The 18,393-nt window shown below is 39.9% G+C and overlaps 1 protein-coding gene across 2 annotated transcripts in view; it reads right to left on the reverse strand.

Annotated features, from left to right (window-relative positions):
* Positions 1–18,393, reverse strand: part of CPD (carboxypeptidase D) — a 67,224-nt gene that overhangs the window by 29,794 nt on the left and 19,037 nt on the right. For both annotated transcript variants that reach the window (XR_014079574.1, XM_081580190.1), the window contains exons 3-6: positions 6,931–7,073; positions 5,558–5,727; positions 4,059–4,408; positions 2,938–3,129 (exon numbers count right to left, since the gene is read on the reverse strand). Coding sequence is in view for 1 of the 2 variants with exons in the window: in XM_081580190.1 (XP_081436316.1) it covers positions 2,938–3,129; positions 4,059–4,408; positions 5,558–5,727; positions 6,931–7,073 (855 nt within the window). In the remaining variant the exon portion in view is untranslated. The remainder of the gene's footprint in view (positions 1–2,937; positions 3,130–4,058; positions 4,409–5,557; positions 5,728–6,930; positions 7,074–18,393) is intronic.

Genomic DNA, 18,393 nt, shown 5'->3' on the forward strand with positions numbered 1-18,393 from the left:
CTATGCAGAGTACATCATGAGAAACGCTGGGCTGGAAGAAACACAAGCTGGAATCAAGATTGCCGGGAGAAAGATCAATAACCTCAGATATGCGGATGACACCACCCTTATGGCAGAAAGTGAAGAACAACTAAAGAGCCTCTTGATGAAGGTGAAGGAGGAGAGTGAAAAAGTTGGCTTAAAGCTCAACGTTCAGAAAACTAAGATCATGGCATCTGGTCCCATCACTCCATGGGAAATAGATGGGGAAACAGTGGAAACAGTGTCAGACTTTACTTTTTTGGGCTCCAGAATCACTGCTGATGGTGATTGCAGCCATGAAATTAAAAGACGCTTACTACTTGGAAGGAAGGTTATGGCCAACCTAGATAGCATGTTTAAAAGCAGAGACATTACTTTGCCAACAAAAGTCCGTCTAGTCAAGACTATGGTTTTTCCAGTGGTCATGTATGGACGTGAGAGTTGGACGGTGAAGAAAGCTGAGCGCCGCAGAATTGATGCTTTTGAACTGTGGTGTTGGAGAAGACTCTTGAGAGTTTCTTGGACTGCAAGGAGATCCAATCAATCCATCCTAAAAGAGATCAATCCTGGGTGTTCATTGGAAGGTCTGATGTTGAAGCTGAAGCTCCAATACTTTGGCCACCTCATGCGAAGGGTTGACTCATTGGAAAAGACCCTAATGCTGGGTAGGATTGGGGGCGGGAGGAGAAGGGGACGACAGAGGATGAGATGGTTGGGTGGCATCACCGACTCGATGAACATCGGTTTGGGTAGACTCCGGGAGCTGGTGATGGACAGAGAGGCCTGGCGTGCTGCAATTCATGGGGTCGCAGAGAGTCGGACACGACTGAGCGACTGAACTGAACTGAAGTGTGAACACATCAGGCTTCACTATGATCAATCACACCACAACTGAAATGGAGCAGGACCCTGTGAGGCCTTCCCAGGTACAAAAGCTCCTCTGCATGCCCTGATTCTTGTCTGCAAAAAAAAGACTTTCATTTCTGAGGTCTTCCCTGAGTTCCACAAGCAGTGACTAATTAGGGAAGTGAGGAAATTCAGAAACAAAGGAAAAGAAGTTAACCAAAAAAAGTAATGACAACAGTTCAGGATAAAACTGTCCTAGTTCCTCCTCCAGGACACACATAATCTGACACATCTCCTTGAGTTGTTCAGCAGGAACTAGGGCCCCTACTTAGTAGGGGAAGATGACTCTGCTGAGCACAAGCATGTAGACCCCAGACTGGTTGAAACCAACTGGTCAACCTTCAACTGAGACACCTGATAATTGAGAGTCCTGAAACATCATCCTGTTACATCACCACCAACCTGAAGAAAGTCATGCACCGTACACCCTCACCCCAAATGTTGCCTTTAAAAACCCTTCCCTGAAAGCCATAGAGGAGTTTGGGTCTTTTGAGCATGAGCTACCCATAATCCTTGTTTGATGTCTGCAAATAAAATAAGTCCTGTACTTTACTTCACGGCAACCTGATGTCAGTAAACTGGCTTTGCTGTGTGGCAGGTGAGCTGACCCAAGTTCGGTCAGGTAACATGATTAAAACACACTGTTTTTACGTTTTTTTAAAAAATGTATCTCTTCTAGATCTTTTGAATAAGAAGGTAAAACCATTATCCTTTCATTTCTGCCTTTCATTGTACTTTGAGGAGGAAAAAAGCCCAATCATACGAATCATATGAAAATATTGCTCAATTGTCAATAATCCACATACAACAATGTAATCACAGTATTAAGTGGGCAGGACTGACATGAGGGGGATTTTATTGTACTGATATATAGGTCACCAAACAAAGTTAAAAAAAAAAACAAAAGACCAAATGAAAAGAAAAAAGTTACAGTATGCTTATATTAAAGTGATCACTATTAAAAGGTAAAGTTAGTCAAGAACACAGTTGGAAGTTTAACCTGATGGAAGAGAAAGAGTACAACCTGAGCTTATTCCATTTTACTAAGGGATAAGAAAATGAATGCAAGTGAGTGAAGAAAGCCTACTAGAGGGCTTACTAGTAGGAAGTATGAGTTCCATTTTTCAGAAAGATCTCAAGGGAGGAATGTGAAAGGGATTTGGGAGGCTGACAAAGAATGAGTTCCTTAAGAAAAGAATCTAAATAATATACATATATAAGGATTAACCTAGTCATTCACAAATCGATTCTCTCCGTGTTCAATCAGTGACAGTAACAAACCATGTGGCTGCATATTCATATTGTGGGATCTATTCTATTCACTGGTATCACTGTCTGGAAGGAACCACAGGTTAGGAAAAGACAGATTCTCACTCTGCAGTGTTCTGCATAAGGTGGCCCATGTAATAAAATTGCTCTCCTTGCCCTTACTGTGATGCCCCAGCAGAGACAGGCTAGCCCAGGGAAGGCACAGGAACGGGAAATCAGTAACTTAGCAGGTTTAGACTACATATACATGAAGAGTAGAACTGGGAGTCAAAAAAAATTTGGTTTGAATTTTCACTTATTAGATAAAGTTCCTAACAAAATAATTTAACAAAAATTAATGTTAAAATGGAGCACTTTATTAAAATCTTACATTATTTTAGTAAATAAGAACCATTACAAAAGTGGAGACTTCATTAAATATAAACTTGATGGCATAATTGTTGAATAAACCAGCCTATCTTATAAGAATACAAAAGCTAAAACCCATGATAAATTATAAGAATAAAACAGAAAGAAATTTAAGGGAAACAACCAGTTCAAATTATTTTCTATGCTCAAATAATTATGGCATATGATAAACAATGGACATGAGTCTGAGCAAACTCTAGGAGATGATGAAGGACAGGAAAGCCTGGCATGTTTAGTCGCAAAGAGTCAGGCATGACTTAGCAACTGAACTGAATTGAAATGAACTGAATGATAATCAAAATGATTAAGCATTAATAGACAGCTATTCTTTACCTTCCTGGGCCTTTTCATACCCATCAGGATTCATGGATGGCATAAGGTGAATTCTAGTGTTAAGAACCAAATCTGTTACTTCAGGATCTGTGCCAAAGTTCTTACAAAGGTATTCGATGAGGTTCAGTAGCAGTTCTCTTCCAACCACTTCATTTCCATGCATATTTCCAATGTACTTAAATTCTGGTTCACCTGAAAACAGAATTACATGGAAGACCTTTTTTCCTCTTCATTCATCCTAGACTTGCTCACTTTTCACCCAATACACAAAGACTTTGAACCAAAAATTAAAGCTATATTTTGACAAAAGAAACAGGAAAAAGCATCTTATAAAGCAGCTTCATTACTACTACATGTCAGATAGCAAGCTCAAAGTAAACATATATTATATATATATGAATACGTATATATACACATAAGGGCTTCCCTGGTGGCTCAGTGATAAAGAATCTGCCTGCCAATGCAGGAGACACAGGTTTCATTCCTGGGTCAGTAAGATCTCCTAGAGAAGGAAATGGCAACCCACTCTAGTATTCTTGCTTGGGAAATCCCATGAACAGAGGAGCCTGGTAGGCTGCAGTCCATGAGGTCACAAGAGTCAGACACGACTTAGCGACTAAACAACTTATGTATACATACATACATACATATATCTATCATATGCTACAAAAATAAAAATACCGTTAGCAGGAAGAATCTAATCTATGTGTGTGGTATGCTAAATATGCTGCATAATACATAAGTTGCTCAGTTGTGTCTGACTCTCTGTGACCCCATGGACTACAGCCTGCCAGGCTCTTCTTTCAATGGAATTCTCCAGGCAAGAATACTGGACTGGGTAGCCATTCCCTTCTCTAAGTGATCTTCCCAATCCAGGGATTGAACCCAGGTCTCAGTCCCCCACATTGCAGGCAGATTCTTTACCATCTGAGCCACCAGGGAAGCCCATGGTGCATAATATAGATTATCAAATGGATTTTTTTTTTCTAGCAGAAGACTGGTTCCATTTTCTTTGATCCAGCTATAAATACTACAAGTGACCTTTCTAGATGAAGCAAAGAAATATAGCCCACAGCTCTGAGAAGCAATAGGGAAATTATGTGTGAAACTACAGCAATTACCTGGTTCATGGACACCTGGGTTGTCAGATATCTCCATTACATAAAGTTCTCTTGACTCTACCGATTTTCCCAGTGAATAAAGGCGGGTGATGTTAGGATATTCATTGGCAAATCTTCTCAAGAAGATTTCCATGTCAGGGAAATGGTGGTGGTGAAAGTCCTGTGGTTGAATTGGCTGGTGGGTAGACTGTGTTCCAAGAGGACTATTAAGTGTAGCGACTGTGCTAGCTGTTACTACAGCCTCAGTTGTGTCAGGGATTACTGAAGCCACAGTCGGTCGTAGGGGAAAATTCACCTTTGTGGCTGGTCCGTCTTTCACTATGATATTATTAACAGTCAGTGGCATATACCTGAAAAGAAAAATTCGAAAAAGTAGATGGGCTTGGAGTTAAACTGAAACAGACAATGCTTTAACATTATAAAAGCACAACAGCCTCTTCATACTCTTGCACTGTCTCTCAAAAATCAAATCAAATAAAGAGAAATGTGCAAATTCAAGACTTTTAGGATATTATTTCACAAATAATCTCAGATTAAGTCTTTAAAGAACTATTTCTCTTACCATCCTTTCAGGTTCCACACATTAGAATGCTTATAAAAAGTTATACTCAAAGAAGAGAATACAATGAAAAATGGAGGTTGTTGATCCATTTGTAACCATTCCTACAATACTCAAAGTAGGGATAAATGATCTGATTCTTCGTAGCACCTTATCAAACTGACATTCCAACTACTTTACCAAATAGGAAAGTTCAAAACTGAAGGTTATTTATTTGCTACAGGTAAATCCTTAGCAAAATGAGCTTACAGAAAGGCTTCTAGAGGGCGTATGTAACCACACATTTTGTGTATTAGAAAGCTGATGGTAAGACAGCTCTTCAAAGTGTCTTTTGTAGAGTCCTGAGTTTTTTCTACCCTGGTATTCAATTAGCCTTGAGCTTTTAAAACTCCTTCCTCCCAATTTTACAACTATGCTTCATATCCAGTTGTATAGTTAATGTGACAAAAGACTCTACTATAGTATTTTCTTATTACAAAAGGGGGAAAAAAATCAGAAAACAAGGAAAAACAAAAGCCAGATATACTAAGATCTCCCTGAATGTACTTCTGTCTAGATATAAACAGAAGCTTGACATTTTAAGAGTCTATTTTAAATTCTTATCTAGTTATGTTTAGAGAAGAGCTAACATCCATCCTGCTCAAACTCTTCCAAAAAACTGCACCGGGAGGAACACTCCCACACTCATTTTACCACCATCACCCTGATACCAAAACCAGAAAAAGATAACACACAAAAAAGAAGATTATAGGCCAATATCACTGATGAACATTGATGCAAAAATCCTCAACAAAATTCTAGCAAAGAGAATCCAACAACACATTAAAAGGATCATACACCATGATCAAGTGGGGTTTATCCCAGGGATGCAAGGATTCTTCAATATACACAAACCAAGCAATGTGATACACCATATTCACAAATTGAAAGAAATTCTTACCCAGTTAAAACTGCTGTAATGTTATAAGTTCCAGGGACAAGTAATCTGTGGAAATCACCAAACCTTCCTGTTGTGATATTATGATTAATACCAGCCACTGAGATAGTTGCATTCTCTAAGCCAGCTCCTGTTACTGAATCTGTAACAAATCCTTTAACTCCAATGTGGACCTAGAAAAACAAGAATCAACATAGACTGCTCAGAGAGAGTCCGTTTGGAAGGCAAGAGAGAATAGCCTCTCTGCATTGATGCTGCTGCTGCTGCTAAGTCGCTTCAGTCGTGTCCGACTCTGTGCGACCCCATAGATGGCAGCCCACTAGGCTCCCCCATCCCTGGGATTCTCCAGGCAAGAACACTGGAGTGGGTTGCCATTTCCTTCTCCAATGCATGAAAGTGAAAAGTGAAAGTGAAGTCGCTCAGGCATGTCTGACTCTTAGCGAGCCCATGGACTGCAGCCCACCGGGCTCCTACGTCCATGGGATTTTCCAGGCAAGAGTACTGGAGTGGGGTGCCATTGCCTTCTCCAGCATTGATGCTAGAATTTCTCAAAAATAAAAGTTATTCCTCTAGCCCTCTGAAACATTTTTCAATCCCTCCAACTTAAAATAAAATACAGACCAAAAAGCTTAAATCCTGAAACTTAAGTCATCTGAAACCTAGACTGATAAAGTACTTTTGAAATTCCCTCTTCTCAAAGCTAGACTTCTGCTTTTCTCAACGAGATACTAGTTATAATATCTGGTATGTGTGCGCGCATGCTAAGTCGCTTAAGTCGTGTCTGACTCTTTGAGAATCTATGGACTGTATCACGTCAGGCTTCTCTGTCTATGCGATTCTCCAGGCAAGATTACTAGAGCGGTTTTGCATGCCTTCCTCCAGGATCTTCCCAACCCAGGGATGGAACCTGTGTCTCTTAGGTCTCCTGCATTGGCAGGCAGGTTCTTTAGCACCATCTGGGAGGCCTCAATTTCTGCTATAAGCAATAGTATATTAGCATGCTTGATATTTAAGTTAAACTTATGTTGTGGTTCATATGGTGGTAAAGGTTCTCTAGCAAATATGATCACATGGTGTTGTAAGAATCTGGTAATACAACTTTTGCTAATTATTTATTTATTTGCTAATTATTTCAAGTTGTAAAAGTGTTGTAAGATAGTCAAAGGAAGCTCTCCAGAGGAAAAGAGCTCAGGGGAAGGGTAATGGGAGGCTTAGAGTATGTTCTGATAGCTTCTAATACTTTCTAAAGATTATCCTCTTAAATAACAAAAAAAGACAAATAAAGGGTATCTAGCATAGACTTATTCATATACACAAATTTCCCCCCTATTTAATCAATTATTTCCATGCCCACCCTCCCATATAGCTGCTTTTACCTTTTCAATCAATGTGATCAAAGACTCACGATTGTTCTCCCATTCTTGTTGAAGTTGTGAAGCAGGTGGGTACTTGCAACAGGATAGTTCTAATGTGATCTCAAAACAATTGGCCCATACATAATTATAATCTTGCATACCACCTGAAACATGGAAGAAAAAGTAAGTTTATTCTCAGGATTCTACTCTCAAAAAGACCAAAGCCATCTCTGCCTATATAAACTCTCTTTCATTAAGTTGTTTGAAATCAGAGAAGGCTCTTGAATTACAGAGGAAACTAACAAGGAAGGTAAAAGGAATACACACTGGAAAGGAATATATATAAAGGAATGTATCTGATCAATAGGTAAACAGTTATAAAGAGCATGAATATACCAGTTAATAATAACAGTAATAATGATAACAGCTCTATATTTGAATGTTTACTGTATGCCAGTGTTACTGAGTCCAAGCTCCCTCTGCTCCCTCTGCCACATGACAGGCCAAAGTTGAGGCAAGAAATACAACTTTATTTGAAAAGCTGGCAGACTGAGAAAATGGCAGACTAATGTCTCAAAATAACCATCTTGCTGGGGTCTGGATGCCAGGTTCTCTTACAGACCCAGAGAAGCGGTGAGGAACTAAAGTCAAAAGGCACAATAAAGAGGGACAGGTAGTGAAGAAGTAAAGTTTTTAAAAAGGGCCATCAGTCTTGCAAAGTATCTCTAGGAATGGGCCAGCTAGTGAAAGGGATGTTTTAATTTCTTCTTTCTTGCAGCCATTCACAGGTTATCGATGAGCTGAACAAAGGCACTTTAGGTTTTTTTTTAAGTTTGAGATTTTATTCATTTATTTATTTTTATTTTTTGGCTGTGGTGGGTCTTCATTGCTGCACATGTGCTTTTTCTAGTTGCAGTAGGAAGGGGCTACTCTTTGTTGCAGTGCCCAGGCTTTTCATTGCAGTGGCTTCTCTTGTTGTGGAGCACAGGCTGTGGGCACTTGGACTTCAGTAGTTATGGAATGTGGGCTCAGTAGTTGTGGTTTATGGGCTCTAGAGTGAGTGCTGGCTCAGTAGTTGTGGCGCACAGGCTTAGCTGCTCCAGGGCATGTGGGATCTTCCTGGATCAGGGATCAAACCAGTGTCCTTTGCTTTGGGGTTCTTAACCACTGGGAAGCCTGGCACTTTAGTTTAACAGTCAGAAAGAGGGACAGAGTCCTTTGAGGCAGGTCAGTATGTATGATTATAATAACAAAAGCAACAAAAAGCAAGTCAAAGAAACAGTTTCAACAAGGAGTCAAAATTGGTTCTTCTCTGCAACCTAGCTCTGTTCTATGACCTTTACACATACTAACATTTGGTCTTTAGAACAACTTATGATGTAGGTATTGCTATTTCACCCATTTTACAGATGTGAGAAGTAAGGCATAGAGAGGTTAAGATTTCTGACAGAATGAACATGAAAGATACTCAAGTGATCTTCAAGTTATGAAGGTCATTCATGTCAAAACATTATTAAGGGCCTACTATCCATCCTAAAGGAGATCAGTCCTGGGTGTTCATTGGAAGGACTGATGTTGAAGCTGAAACTCCAATACTTTGGCCACCTCATGCAAAGAGTTGACTCATTGGAAAAGACCCTGATGCTGGGAAGAATTGGGGGCAGGAGGAGAAGGGGACGACAGAGGATGAGATGGCTGGATGACATCACCGACTCGATGGACATGAGTTTGGGTAAACTCTGGGAGTTGGTGATGGACAGAGAGGCCTGGTGTGCTGCTATTCATGGGGTCGCAAAGAGTCGGACACGACTGAGCGACTGAACTGAACTGATTCTAACTGTACTCTTCTGTACCACAAAGGTGGCAATAAGGGTCTGAATCAAAATGGTAGAGTAGAGGGACTTCCCTGGTGATCCAGTGGTTAAGAATCCACCTTGCAATGCAGGGGACAAGAGTTCAGTCCCTGGCTGGAGAACTAAGATCCCACAGGCTGCAGAGCAACTAAACCTGAGTGCCACAACTACTGAAGCCCACATGTTGTAACTAGAGACTCTGTGCATCACAATGAAATATCTCACATGACATAACAAGATCCCGCCAACTAAGACCTGATGCAGTCAAATAAATTTAAAAAAAAAATTTTTTTTTAAGATAAGAGTAGAAAGATCCTGAGCTCTCAACCTCACATAGCCAAAACTACTTACAGAACAACTATCTCTGAAAACAACCTGAAGAAGAGCAGAAAAGATTTTCCACAACTAAAGATATAAGAAGGAACCACAATAAAATGGGTAGGGAAGAGGCAGAGATGCTCTAGTGAGGACCCACACCTCTGGAGTAATGACTCACTAGCAGGAAGACTATCAGCATTGTGGCAGTCATCCCTGGGGAGCAAGGAGTCCAAGACCAACACCAGGATCCCCAGCCCAGCGTCCTGCATTAGGAAGACAAACCTCCAAAAAGTCTGGCTTGAAAACCAGTGGGGCTTACGTTCAGGAGCATCAAAGAGTTGTAGGAAGTCAAGACTCTGCTCCTAAGGGTGCATGCAAAAATACACTCGCTCCAAGTCCCATTACAGAGGCAACAGTTTGAAAGGCATCTGAATCAGACACACCTGCTGATCTTAGAGAGCCTCCTGGAGAGGCAGGAGGCAGCTGGGACTCCTCTAGGGGACTGAGATGCTGGCAGTAGCTATTTTTGTGATTTTATTCTATCATGCTGAGATGGGCACCATTTTGGAATCTTCCCTTGAGTCTGTTAGAGCTGGAGGCCTGCCTCACCCATCAGTGGTCAATGCTGAGCATCACCACCAGTGTACCCAAGCAGTTGGCCCTACCACAACTGAAAGGAACAAGCAGCCCACATAGGGAACACCCATGAAGTGTCTGGTTTGGGTAGCCAGAGGGGAGCATGTTGCTGAGCCCATAGGACTTCTCCAAGATTGGGAGACATATAGAGTTACTTTATACAAAGAAATCAACACAGAAAATCAGGCAAAATGAGGAGACAGAGGTATGTGCTCCACATGAAAGACTAAGACAAAACCTCAGAAGACCTAAATGAAATGGAGATAAACAATCTACCTGATAAAGAGTTAAAGGTAATGATCATAAAGATACTCACTGAAGAATGGATGAACATGGTGAAAACTTCAACAAAGAGTTAGAAAATATAAAAAAGGACCAATTAGGGTTGAAGAATACAATAAATAAAATGAAAAATACACTAGAGGAAATCAACAGTATTATATACAATGGAATATTATTTTTAAACTTTTAAAATTGTATATATACAATGGAATATTACTCAGCCATAAAAAGGAACACATTTGAGTCAGTTCTAATGAGGTAGATGAACCTAAAGCCTATTATACAGAGTGAAGTAAGTCAGAAAGAAAAAACAAATATCATAAACTAATACATATATATGGAATCCAGAAAGATGGTGCTAATGAACCTATTGGCAGGGCAGCAATGGAGATGCAGACATAGACAACAGACAGGTAGACATAGTGGGGGGCGAGGAAGGAGAGTGGGAAAAATTGACAGAGCAGCATGGAAACATATATACTACCATATATAAAATAGAAAGGCAGTGGGAATTTGCTATATGACCCAGGCAGTTCAAATCGGAGCTCTGTGACAACCTAGAGGGGTGGGATCAGGTGGGAAGTGGAGAGAGGTTCAAGAGGGAGGGGGACATGTGTGTACCTATGGCTGATCCATACCAATGTATGGCAGAAGCCAACACAACACTGTAAAGCAATTGTGTTTTTTGAAAAAATAAATAAATAAAATGTTTTTTGAAAAAAAGATGATGGCAAAAAAAAAAATACACTAGAGGGAATCAACAGTAGATCAGATGATATAGAATACTAGATCAGTGATCTGGAAGACAGAGTAGAGAAAAATCACCCAAGCTGAACAGGAAAAAGACAAATGAGGACAGTTTAAGTGACCTCTGGGACAACATCAAGCATACTAACGTTTATATTGTAGTGTCCCAGAAGGAGAAGAAAGATAAAAAAGAGAACTTATTTGAAGAAATAGCAACTGAGAACTTCCCTAACCAGTGGAAGGAAACATATATCCAGTCCAGGAAGCACAGACAGTCCCAAACAAGGTGAACTCAAGAGGTGCACACCAAGACATATTATATTTGAAATGCCAAAAATTAAATATAAAGAGATTCATAAAAGCATCAAGAGGAGAAACAACTAATTACATACAAGGAAACTCCCATAAGACTATCAGCTGACTTTTCAGCAGAAACTTAGCAGGCCAGTAGGGAATGACACGATATATTCAAAGTGCTGAAAAAAATACAACCAAGAATACCCAGCAAGGTTATCATTTGAAGGAGTGATAAAGAGTTTGACAGATAAACAAAAGCTAAAGGAGTTTATCACCAATAAACTAGCCCTTCAAGAAACATTAAAGGGACTTCTCCAAGCAGAAAAGTTCACAACTAGAAATAAGAAAATGATAAAAGAAACAAATCTCAATGGCAGAGACAAACATATAGAAAAGATAGTGGATCAACCACTCACAACATTAGTAGAGAGGCAAAAGTAAAGAAAGTAGAAGACAAAAGTAGTAAAATCTATTACTATCTTCCAAAACAGTTGTACCGTTTTGCACTCCCATCAATAATGAACGAGAGTTCCAGTTGCTCCACCTCTTCACAAGCATTTGCTGTTGTCAGTGTTCTGGACTATGGCCTTTCTGATAGGTTTGTAGCGGTAACTTGTTTTAATTTACATTTCCCTGTTGACATATGATGTGGAATCTTTTCATGTTTATTTGCCATCTGTGTATCTGTTGGTGAGATGTCTGTTAGGTTTCTGGCCCATTTTTACATGAGGTTGTTGTTTTATTAGTGTTGAGTCTTAAGTGAAAATGAAGTGAAAGTGAAAGTCACTCAGTCGTGTCTGACTCTTTGCGACCCCATGGACTATACACAGTCCATGGAATTCTCCAGGCCAGAATACAGGTGTGGGTAGCCTATCCCTTCTCCAGAAGATCTTCCCGATCCAGGAATTGAACCAGGGTCTCCTGCAATGCAGGCAGATTCTTTACCAACTGAGCTATCAGAGTTTTTAAATATATTTTAGATAATAGTCCTTTATCAGATGTAATTGCCTTCTTTTTTTTAGGCTGAATAACATTCCACTGGATGTATATACCACATTTTCTTCATTCATCTGTCAATAAACATTTAGGTAGCTTCTTGGCAACTGTGAATAACACTGCAGTGAACATGGGTATACAAATTTTCAAAATCCTTTTTTCAGTTCTTTTGTATTTATACCCATAAGTGAGATTGTTGAATCATACGGTAATTCTATTTTTAACTTTTTGAGGAAGCTCCATACTGTTTTCCATAGCAACTGCACTATTTTATATTCCTACCAACTGTGCAAAGGGATTGAAATTCTCCACAACTCCATCAAACTTGCTATTTTAATTCTTTTTAATAGTGATCATCCTAGGAGGTAGAAGGTGATATCTCTTTGTGGTTTTGATTTGTTTTTCCCTGATAATGATATTAAGCATCTTTTCATATGTGTGCTGGTCATTGATGTTTTTTGAAAAAATGTGTATTCAAGTCCTTTGTCCATTTACTAACCAGATTACTTGTTTTCTGTTGAGTTGTATTCTGAATATTAACCCCTTATCTGATAAACAGTTTGCAAATATTTTTCAGTAGGCTGCCTTTTCACTGTTGATTGTTTCCCTTGATGCACAGAACATCGCAGGATTTTGAGCAGAGGTGTGATATAATCTGAACTGCCTTTTTCAAAGATCATTCTGACTGCTGGGTGAAAAATAATGGTAGAGAAACAAAAAGAAAAGCAGGGAGATGAATTAGAAGAGAATGATGGCTTCAATTAGGTTGCTGGTAAAGGAGATGAAGCAGAGAGATCTGGGTGTGAGAAAAGATTTGTTTAAAAGGAATCAAGGATGACTTCTTGATTTTTGGCTTGAGAAACTAGGGAGACAGTGTCATTAACTGAGAGGATGAAGGAGAACAAAGGAAACGGATATGGCATGCCTAAGGTTTTGTCTTTGGTCCTCTTCTCTTACTTTACTTATTCCCTTGGTGTCTCATGCAGCCCCACGGGGCTTAATATTATCTACAGGCCGACAATTCTCAAATGTCTATGTCCAACTTACACCTCCTTCCAAAATCCAGACTTGTCCATCCAATGGCCTATTCAATATCTCCAGTTGGGTATCACAAACCTAACAACAGCCTCATCTTCCCTAAACCTGCTCCACCTGCAGCCTCTCCCACGATGGTCAACAGCACTGGAAGAATCTAGTTGCTCAGGGTCAAAAGCCTTGGAGTCACATCTCACATCTAAAGCATTAGGAAATCACGCTAGCTCTAACTTGAAGATATATCCAGAATCCAAAGACTTCTCAACTCTACTGCTGCCACCCTCATATAAGCAATGATCCTTTGTCCACCAGGACTTCTGCAATCACTCTTAAAGGGTCTCCCTGTTCCTGCCCTAGCATTTCTGTGTTCTTTTCTCCAGAGATGCCAGAGTAATTCTGCCAAAATGTAAGCCAAAGGTTATTCCCCTACACAATGACTTTCTGTTGCACTCAGACTAAAAGCCAAAGCCTAAGGCGCTGCATCATTTGTCCACTACCACTCCCCTTCCCTCTCTAACCACCTTTTACACTCTCCCCATCATCATCTCTCTGCACCAGCCACACTGGCCACCCCGCTGGTCACCAGATACACTAGGTACCTCCTGACTTTGGGTCTTTGCTCTAGCTATTCCCTTTGCCTGGTGTGCTCTTCCCCCAGATATCCCTACTTGACTCATTCCCTCACCTTCAGCTCTTTGCTCCAATTTCAACTTGACAATGAGGTTCATCCTGATCTCCCCACTTAGTTTCTAGTCACTTCCCATCACTGTCCCCAAGCCCATCTCACAAGCACTAACAATTCCTCTCACCCTTTTTCTTTCTATAGCACTTTAAAATTTACCTATTATGTTCATTATTTATTGTCTGTTTCTCTTTGCTAGATTATAAGCAACACAAGGGCAGAGATATTTGCTATACTCATTGACAGATAGTCCAAGCACTAGAACAGTACCAGGCACATGGTATTCCTTCAATAAATATTTGTTGAAGTAATGAAGGAAAGTAGCCTAGGACAGTGAGAAATTAAGATTTCTATTTTGAATGCATTAAATTTGAGATTCTCATTGACCATCCATGTGGATATGTCAAATAGACTGTCTTCCTAAAAGACATGTGCAGGTTTACCATCACTACAAGCCTGGTAACTTTGTCTTAACCTTTTTTTCTTAGAAGGCAAGCTATCCATCTCTGGTTTTCTGTTATCTCCCAGCATCTTGGCACTCACTTTGGGTCTGGCAGAAAAGGTGAGAGGATGATTTTTCACCTCCCTACCAGTCATATTTTAGGGCTTCCCTGGTGGTTCAGACAGTAAAGAACCTGCCTGCAATGCGTGAGACCTGGGTTTGATCCCTGGGTCAGGAAGATCCCCTGGAGAAGGGAAAGGCTACCCACTCCAGTATTCTTGTCTGGAGAATCTCATGCACAGAGGAGCCTCATGGGCAACAGTCCATGGGGTCGTAAAGAGTCGGACTCAACTGAGCGACTAACACTTTGACTCACCAGTCACATTTAGTCATTTAGTGACGTTGGTCACTTTCAGTCATTATTGACCTCTGATCGCCTTTGGTAACTCTGGCAGGCATGTACATATGCGGACATATGTATGCTATTCATCATAAATCATATTTATTAATCTCCAATATTAAGTACTATATTGGTCACAGTACGAATGGACACTGTGTGTAAGTCATCAAACTAAGATTATAGGGATTTATAAATAGGAGACATATTTCCGTTCCAGAGATTAGAGTCTTGAGGAAAACAAACACAGAACACTTAAAAATAATTTCAGAGCAATACAAGTGTGAACTAATCTATTTTTCTGCATATGAAAAACTTAATAGGAAAAAAATATTCTCATCTAAGGAAAAAAGAATAGCTGTACTAAATTGCAAACACAGTCAACTCACACTTTAATTATGCCAGAAGGCAGTGAAGTAGACTCTTATAATACTATAATCATCAGGCTTCATCCTAGCATTCTTTTGTTAACCCCTTAAATGTCTTACTTCAGCAGCAATTTAAGAAATACTAGCTAAGAGCAACAAGAAGACAAAGTTACATGAATTTCTGGGTTAAGGTCACGCCTATTCTAAAGATTTTATATAGATATGCTAAATTGTTACCCAGAAATATTCTCCATGCTTTTATTTTTATCCTTTTTTTAAATCTTTTTCACTTTTTTTAAGGCAGTTTTTTAATCAAGAGATATTTTACAATTTTTAGGTAGCTAAATTTATCATTCTTTTCCTTTTATGGTTTCATAATACTTTGCTGTCTAGAAAGGCTTTTCTCATTCTGAGTATAAAAATACTTGTTGGCTTCTGGTTTTGTTTATGGCTACATTTTTACATCACATTCCATATGGACTTAAGACTTTATTTGGTATGATCTGAGGTAAATCTCACCTATATTTTTGTCTCGAAGTTAACCAGTTATCCCTATAATTCTTTCCCCATTGTTTTAAATGTTTTTAATTATATCCCAAATGCTTTTGTTTCTGTTACTATGCTTTCTATTTTGTTCTGCTGGTCAATTTATTTTGATATCTTAATTACACTGATTTAGCAAGCATGGTTTTATAATACATTGTTCAGTTCAGTTCAGTTGCTCAGTCATGTCCAACTCCTTGTGATCCCATGGACTGCAGCATGCCAGGCCTCCCTGTCCATCACCAACTCCTGGAGTTTGCTCATACTCATGTCCATTGAGTCAGTGATGCCATCCAACCATCTCATCCTCTGTCGTCCCCTTCTCCTCCCGCCTTCAATCTTTCCCAGCATCAGGGTCTTTTCCAATGAGTCAATTCTTCACATCAAGTGGCCAAAGTATTGGAGTCTCAGCTTCAGCATCAGTCCTTCCAATGAATATTCAGGACTGACCTCCTTTAGGATGGACTGGTTGGATCTCCTTGCAGTCCAAGGGACTCTCAAGAGTCTTCTCTAACACCACAGTTCAAAAGCATCAATTCTTCAGCACTCAGCTTTCTTTATAGTCCAACTCTCACATCCATACATGACTACTGGACAAACCATAGCTCTGACTAGATGGACCTCTGTTGGCAAAGTAATGTCTCTGCTTTTTAATAAGCTGTCTAGGTTGGTCATAACTTTTCTTCCAAGGAGCAAGCATCTTTTAATTTCATGGCTGCAGTCACCATCTGCAGTGATTTTGGAGCCCAAAAAAATAAAGTCTGTCACTGTTTCCACTATTTCCCCATCTATTTGCCATGAAGTTATGGGACTGGATGTCATGATCTTAGTTTTCTGAATGTTGAGTTTTAAGCCAACTTTTTCACTCTCCTCTTTCACTTTCATCAAGAAGCTCTTTAGTTCTTCTTCACTTTCTGCCATAAGGGTGGTGTCATCTGCATATCTGAGGTTATTGATATTCCTCCCGGCATTCTTGATTCCAGCTTGTGCTTCATCCAGTCCAGCATGTCTCATGATGTACTCTGCATAGAAGTTAAATAAGCAAGGTGACAATATACAGCCTTGACATACTCCTTTCCTGATTTGGAACCAGTCTGTTGTTCCATGTCCAGTTCTAACTGTTGCTTCTTGACCTGCATACAGATTTTTCAGGAGGCATGTCACGTGGTCTGGTATTCTCATCTCTTTCAGAATTTTCCAGTTTGTTGCGATCCACACAGTCAAAGGCTTTGGCATAGTCAGTAAAGCAGAAGTAGATGTTTTTCTGGAACTCTCTTGCTTTTTCAATGATCCAACAGGTGTTGGCAATTTGATCTCTGGTTCCTCTGCCTTTTCTAAAACCAGCTTGAACATCTGGAAGTTCACGGTTCACATACTGTTGAAGCCTGGCTTGGAGAATTTTGAGTATTACTTTGCTAGCATGTGAGATGAGTGCAATTGTGCGGTGGTTTGAGCTTTCGTTGGCATTGCCTTTCTCAAGGATTGGAATGAAAACTGACCTTTTCCAATCCTGTGGCCACTGCTGAGTTTTCCAAATTTGCTGACATTTTGAGTACAGCACTTTCACTTGACTTTGTATTCCAAGATGTCTGGCCCTAGGTGAGTGACCACACCATCGTGATTATCTGGGTTGTGAAGATCTTTTTTGTATAGTTCTGTGTATTTTTGCCACCTCTTCTTAATATCTTCGGCTTCTGTTAGGTCCATACCATTTCTGTCCTTTATTGAGCCCATCTTTGCATGAAAAGTTCCCTTGGTATCTCTAATTTTCTTGAAGAGATCTCTAATCTTTCCCATTCTATTGCTTTCCTCTATTTCTTCGCATTGATCACTGAGGAAGGCTTTCTTATCTCTCCTTGGTATTCTTTGGAACTCTGCATTCAAATGGTTATATCTTTCTTATCTCCTTTTCTCCAGACTATACAGTGGAAGTGACAAATAGATTCAAGGGATTAGATATGATAGAGTGCCTGAAGAACTATGCACAGAGGTTCGTGACACTGTGTATAAGAGGCGGTGATCAAGACCATCCCCAAGAAAAAGAAATGCAAAAAGGCAAAATGATTGTCTGAGGAGGCCTTACAAATAGCTGTAAAAAGAAGAGAAGCGAAAGACAAAGGAGAAAAGGAAAGATATACCCATTTGAATGCAGAGTTCCAAAATACTACATTGTAATATCTGGCAATTAAAGTCTCTATGATCATTATCATAGAAATTCTCCTTTTAATTACTATAGACCCCATTGTATGGATGTAGTTATTGTTTAGTGGCCAAGCCGTGTCCTCTGTTTTGTGACCCCATGGATTGTAGCCCCACCAGGTTCCTCTGTTCATAGACTTTCTCAGGCAAGAGTACTGGAGTGGGCTCCCATTTCCTTCTCCAGGGGACCTGCTGGACCCAAGGATCAAACCTGCATCTCCTGCATTGCAGGCAGATTATTTACGGCTGAGCAATTGGGGAAGCCCTCTCTTTGTTTATTCAATCACTATGTGGTGGGTATTTGACTTGGTTTCAGCTTTAGGTGATTATGAATAAAACTGTGCCTAAGTCTTAACATGGATAAATTATTTCATGTCTTTTGGGTAAATACCTAGGAGAGGTGTGGCTGGATCATGTGGTAAGTGAAAATTTAACTTCACAAGAAACTGTTTTCCAAAGTGGCTGTACTGTTTCACATTCCCACATAGTCAGTAAAGCAGAAGTAGATGTTCCAGTAGTAGATGTTCCAGATGTTCCAGTCTTGTTCCAGGTATAAATGTTCCAGTTGCTCTACACCCTTAGCTAACAAGTTGCTCAAGCAATTGGTCAGCCTTTTGTAATTTTAAGCATCCTGGCAGGTGGATAGTGCTATCTCATGGTGGTTCCAACCTGTATTTCCCTGACAACTA

This window comes from Giraffa tippelskirchi, chromosome 3 (genome assembly GCF_054371585.1).
Source record: "Giraffa tippelskirchi isolate mGirTip1 chromosome 3, T2T-mGirTip1v1.2.pri, whole genome shotgun sequence".
Lineage (NCBI taxonomy): Eukaryota > Metazoa > Chordata > Mammalia > Artiodactyla > Giraffidae > Giraffa > Giraffa tippelskirchi.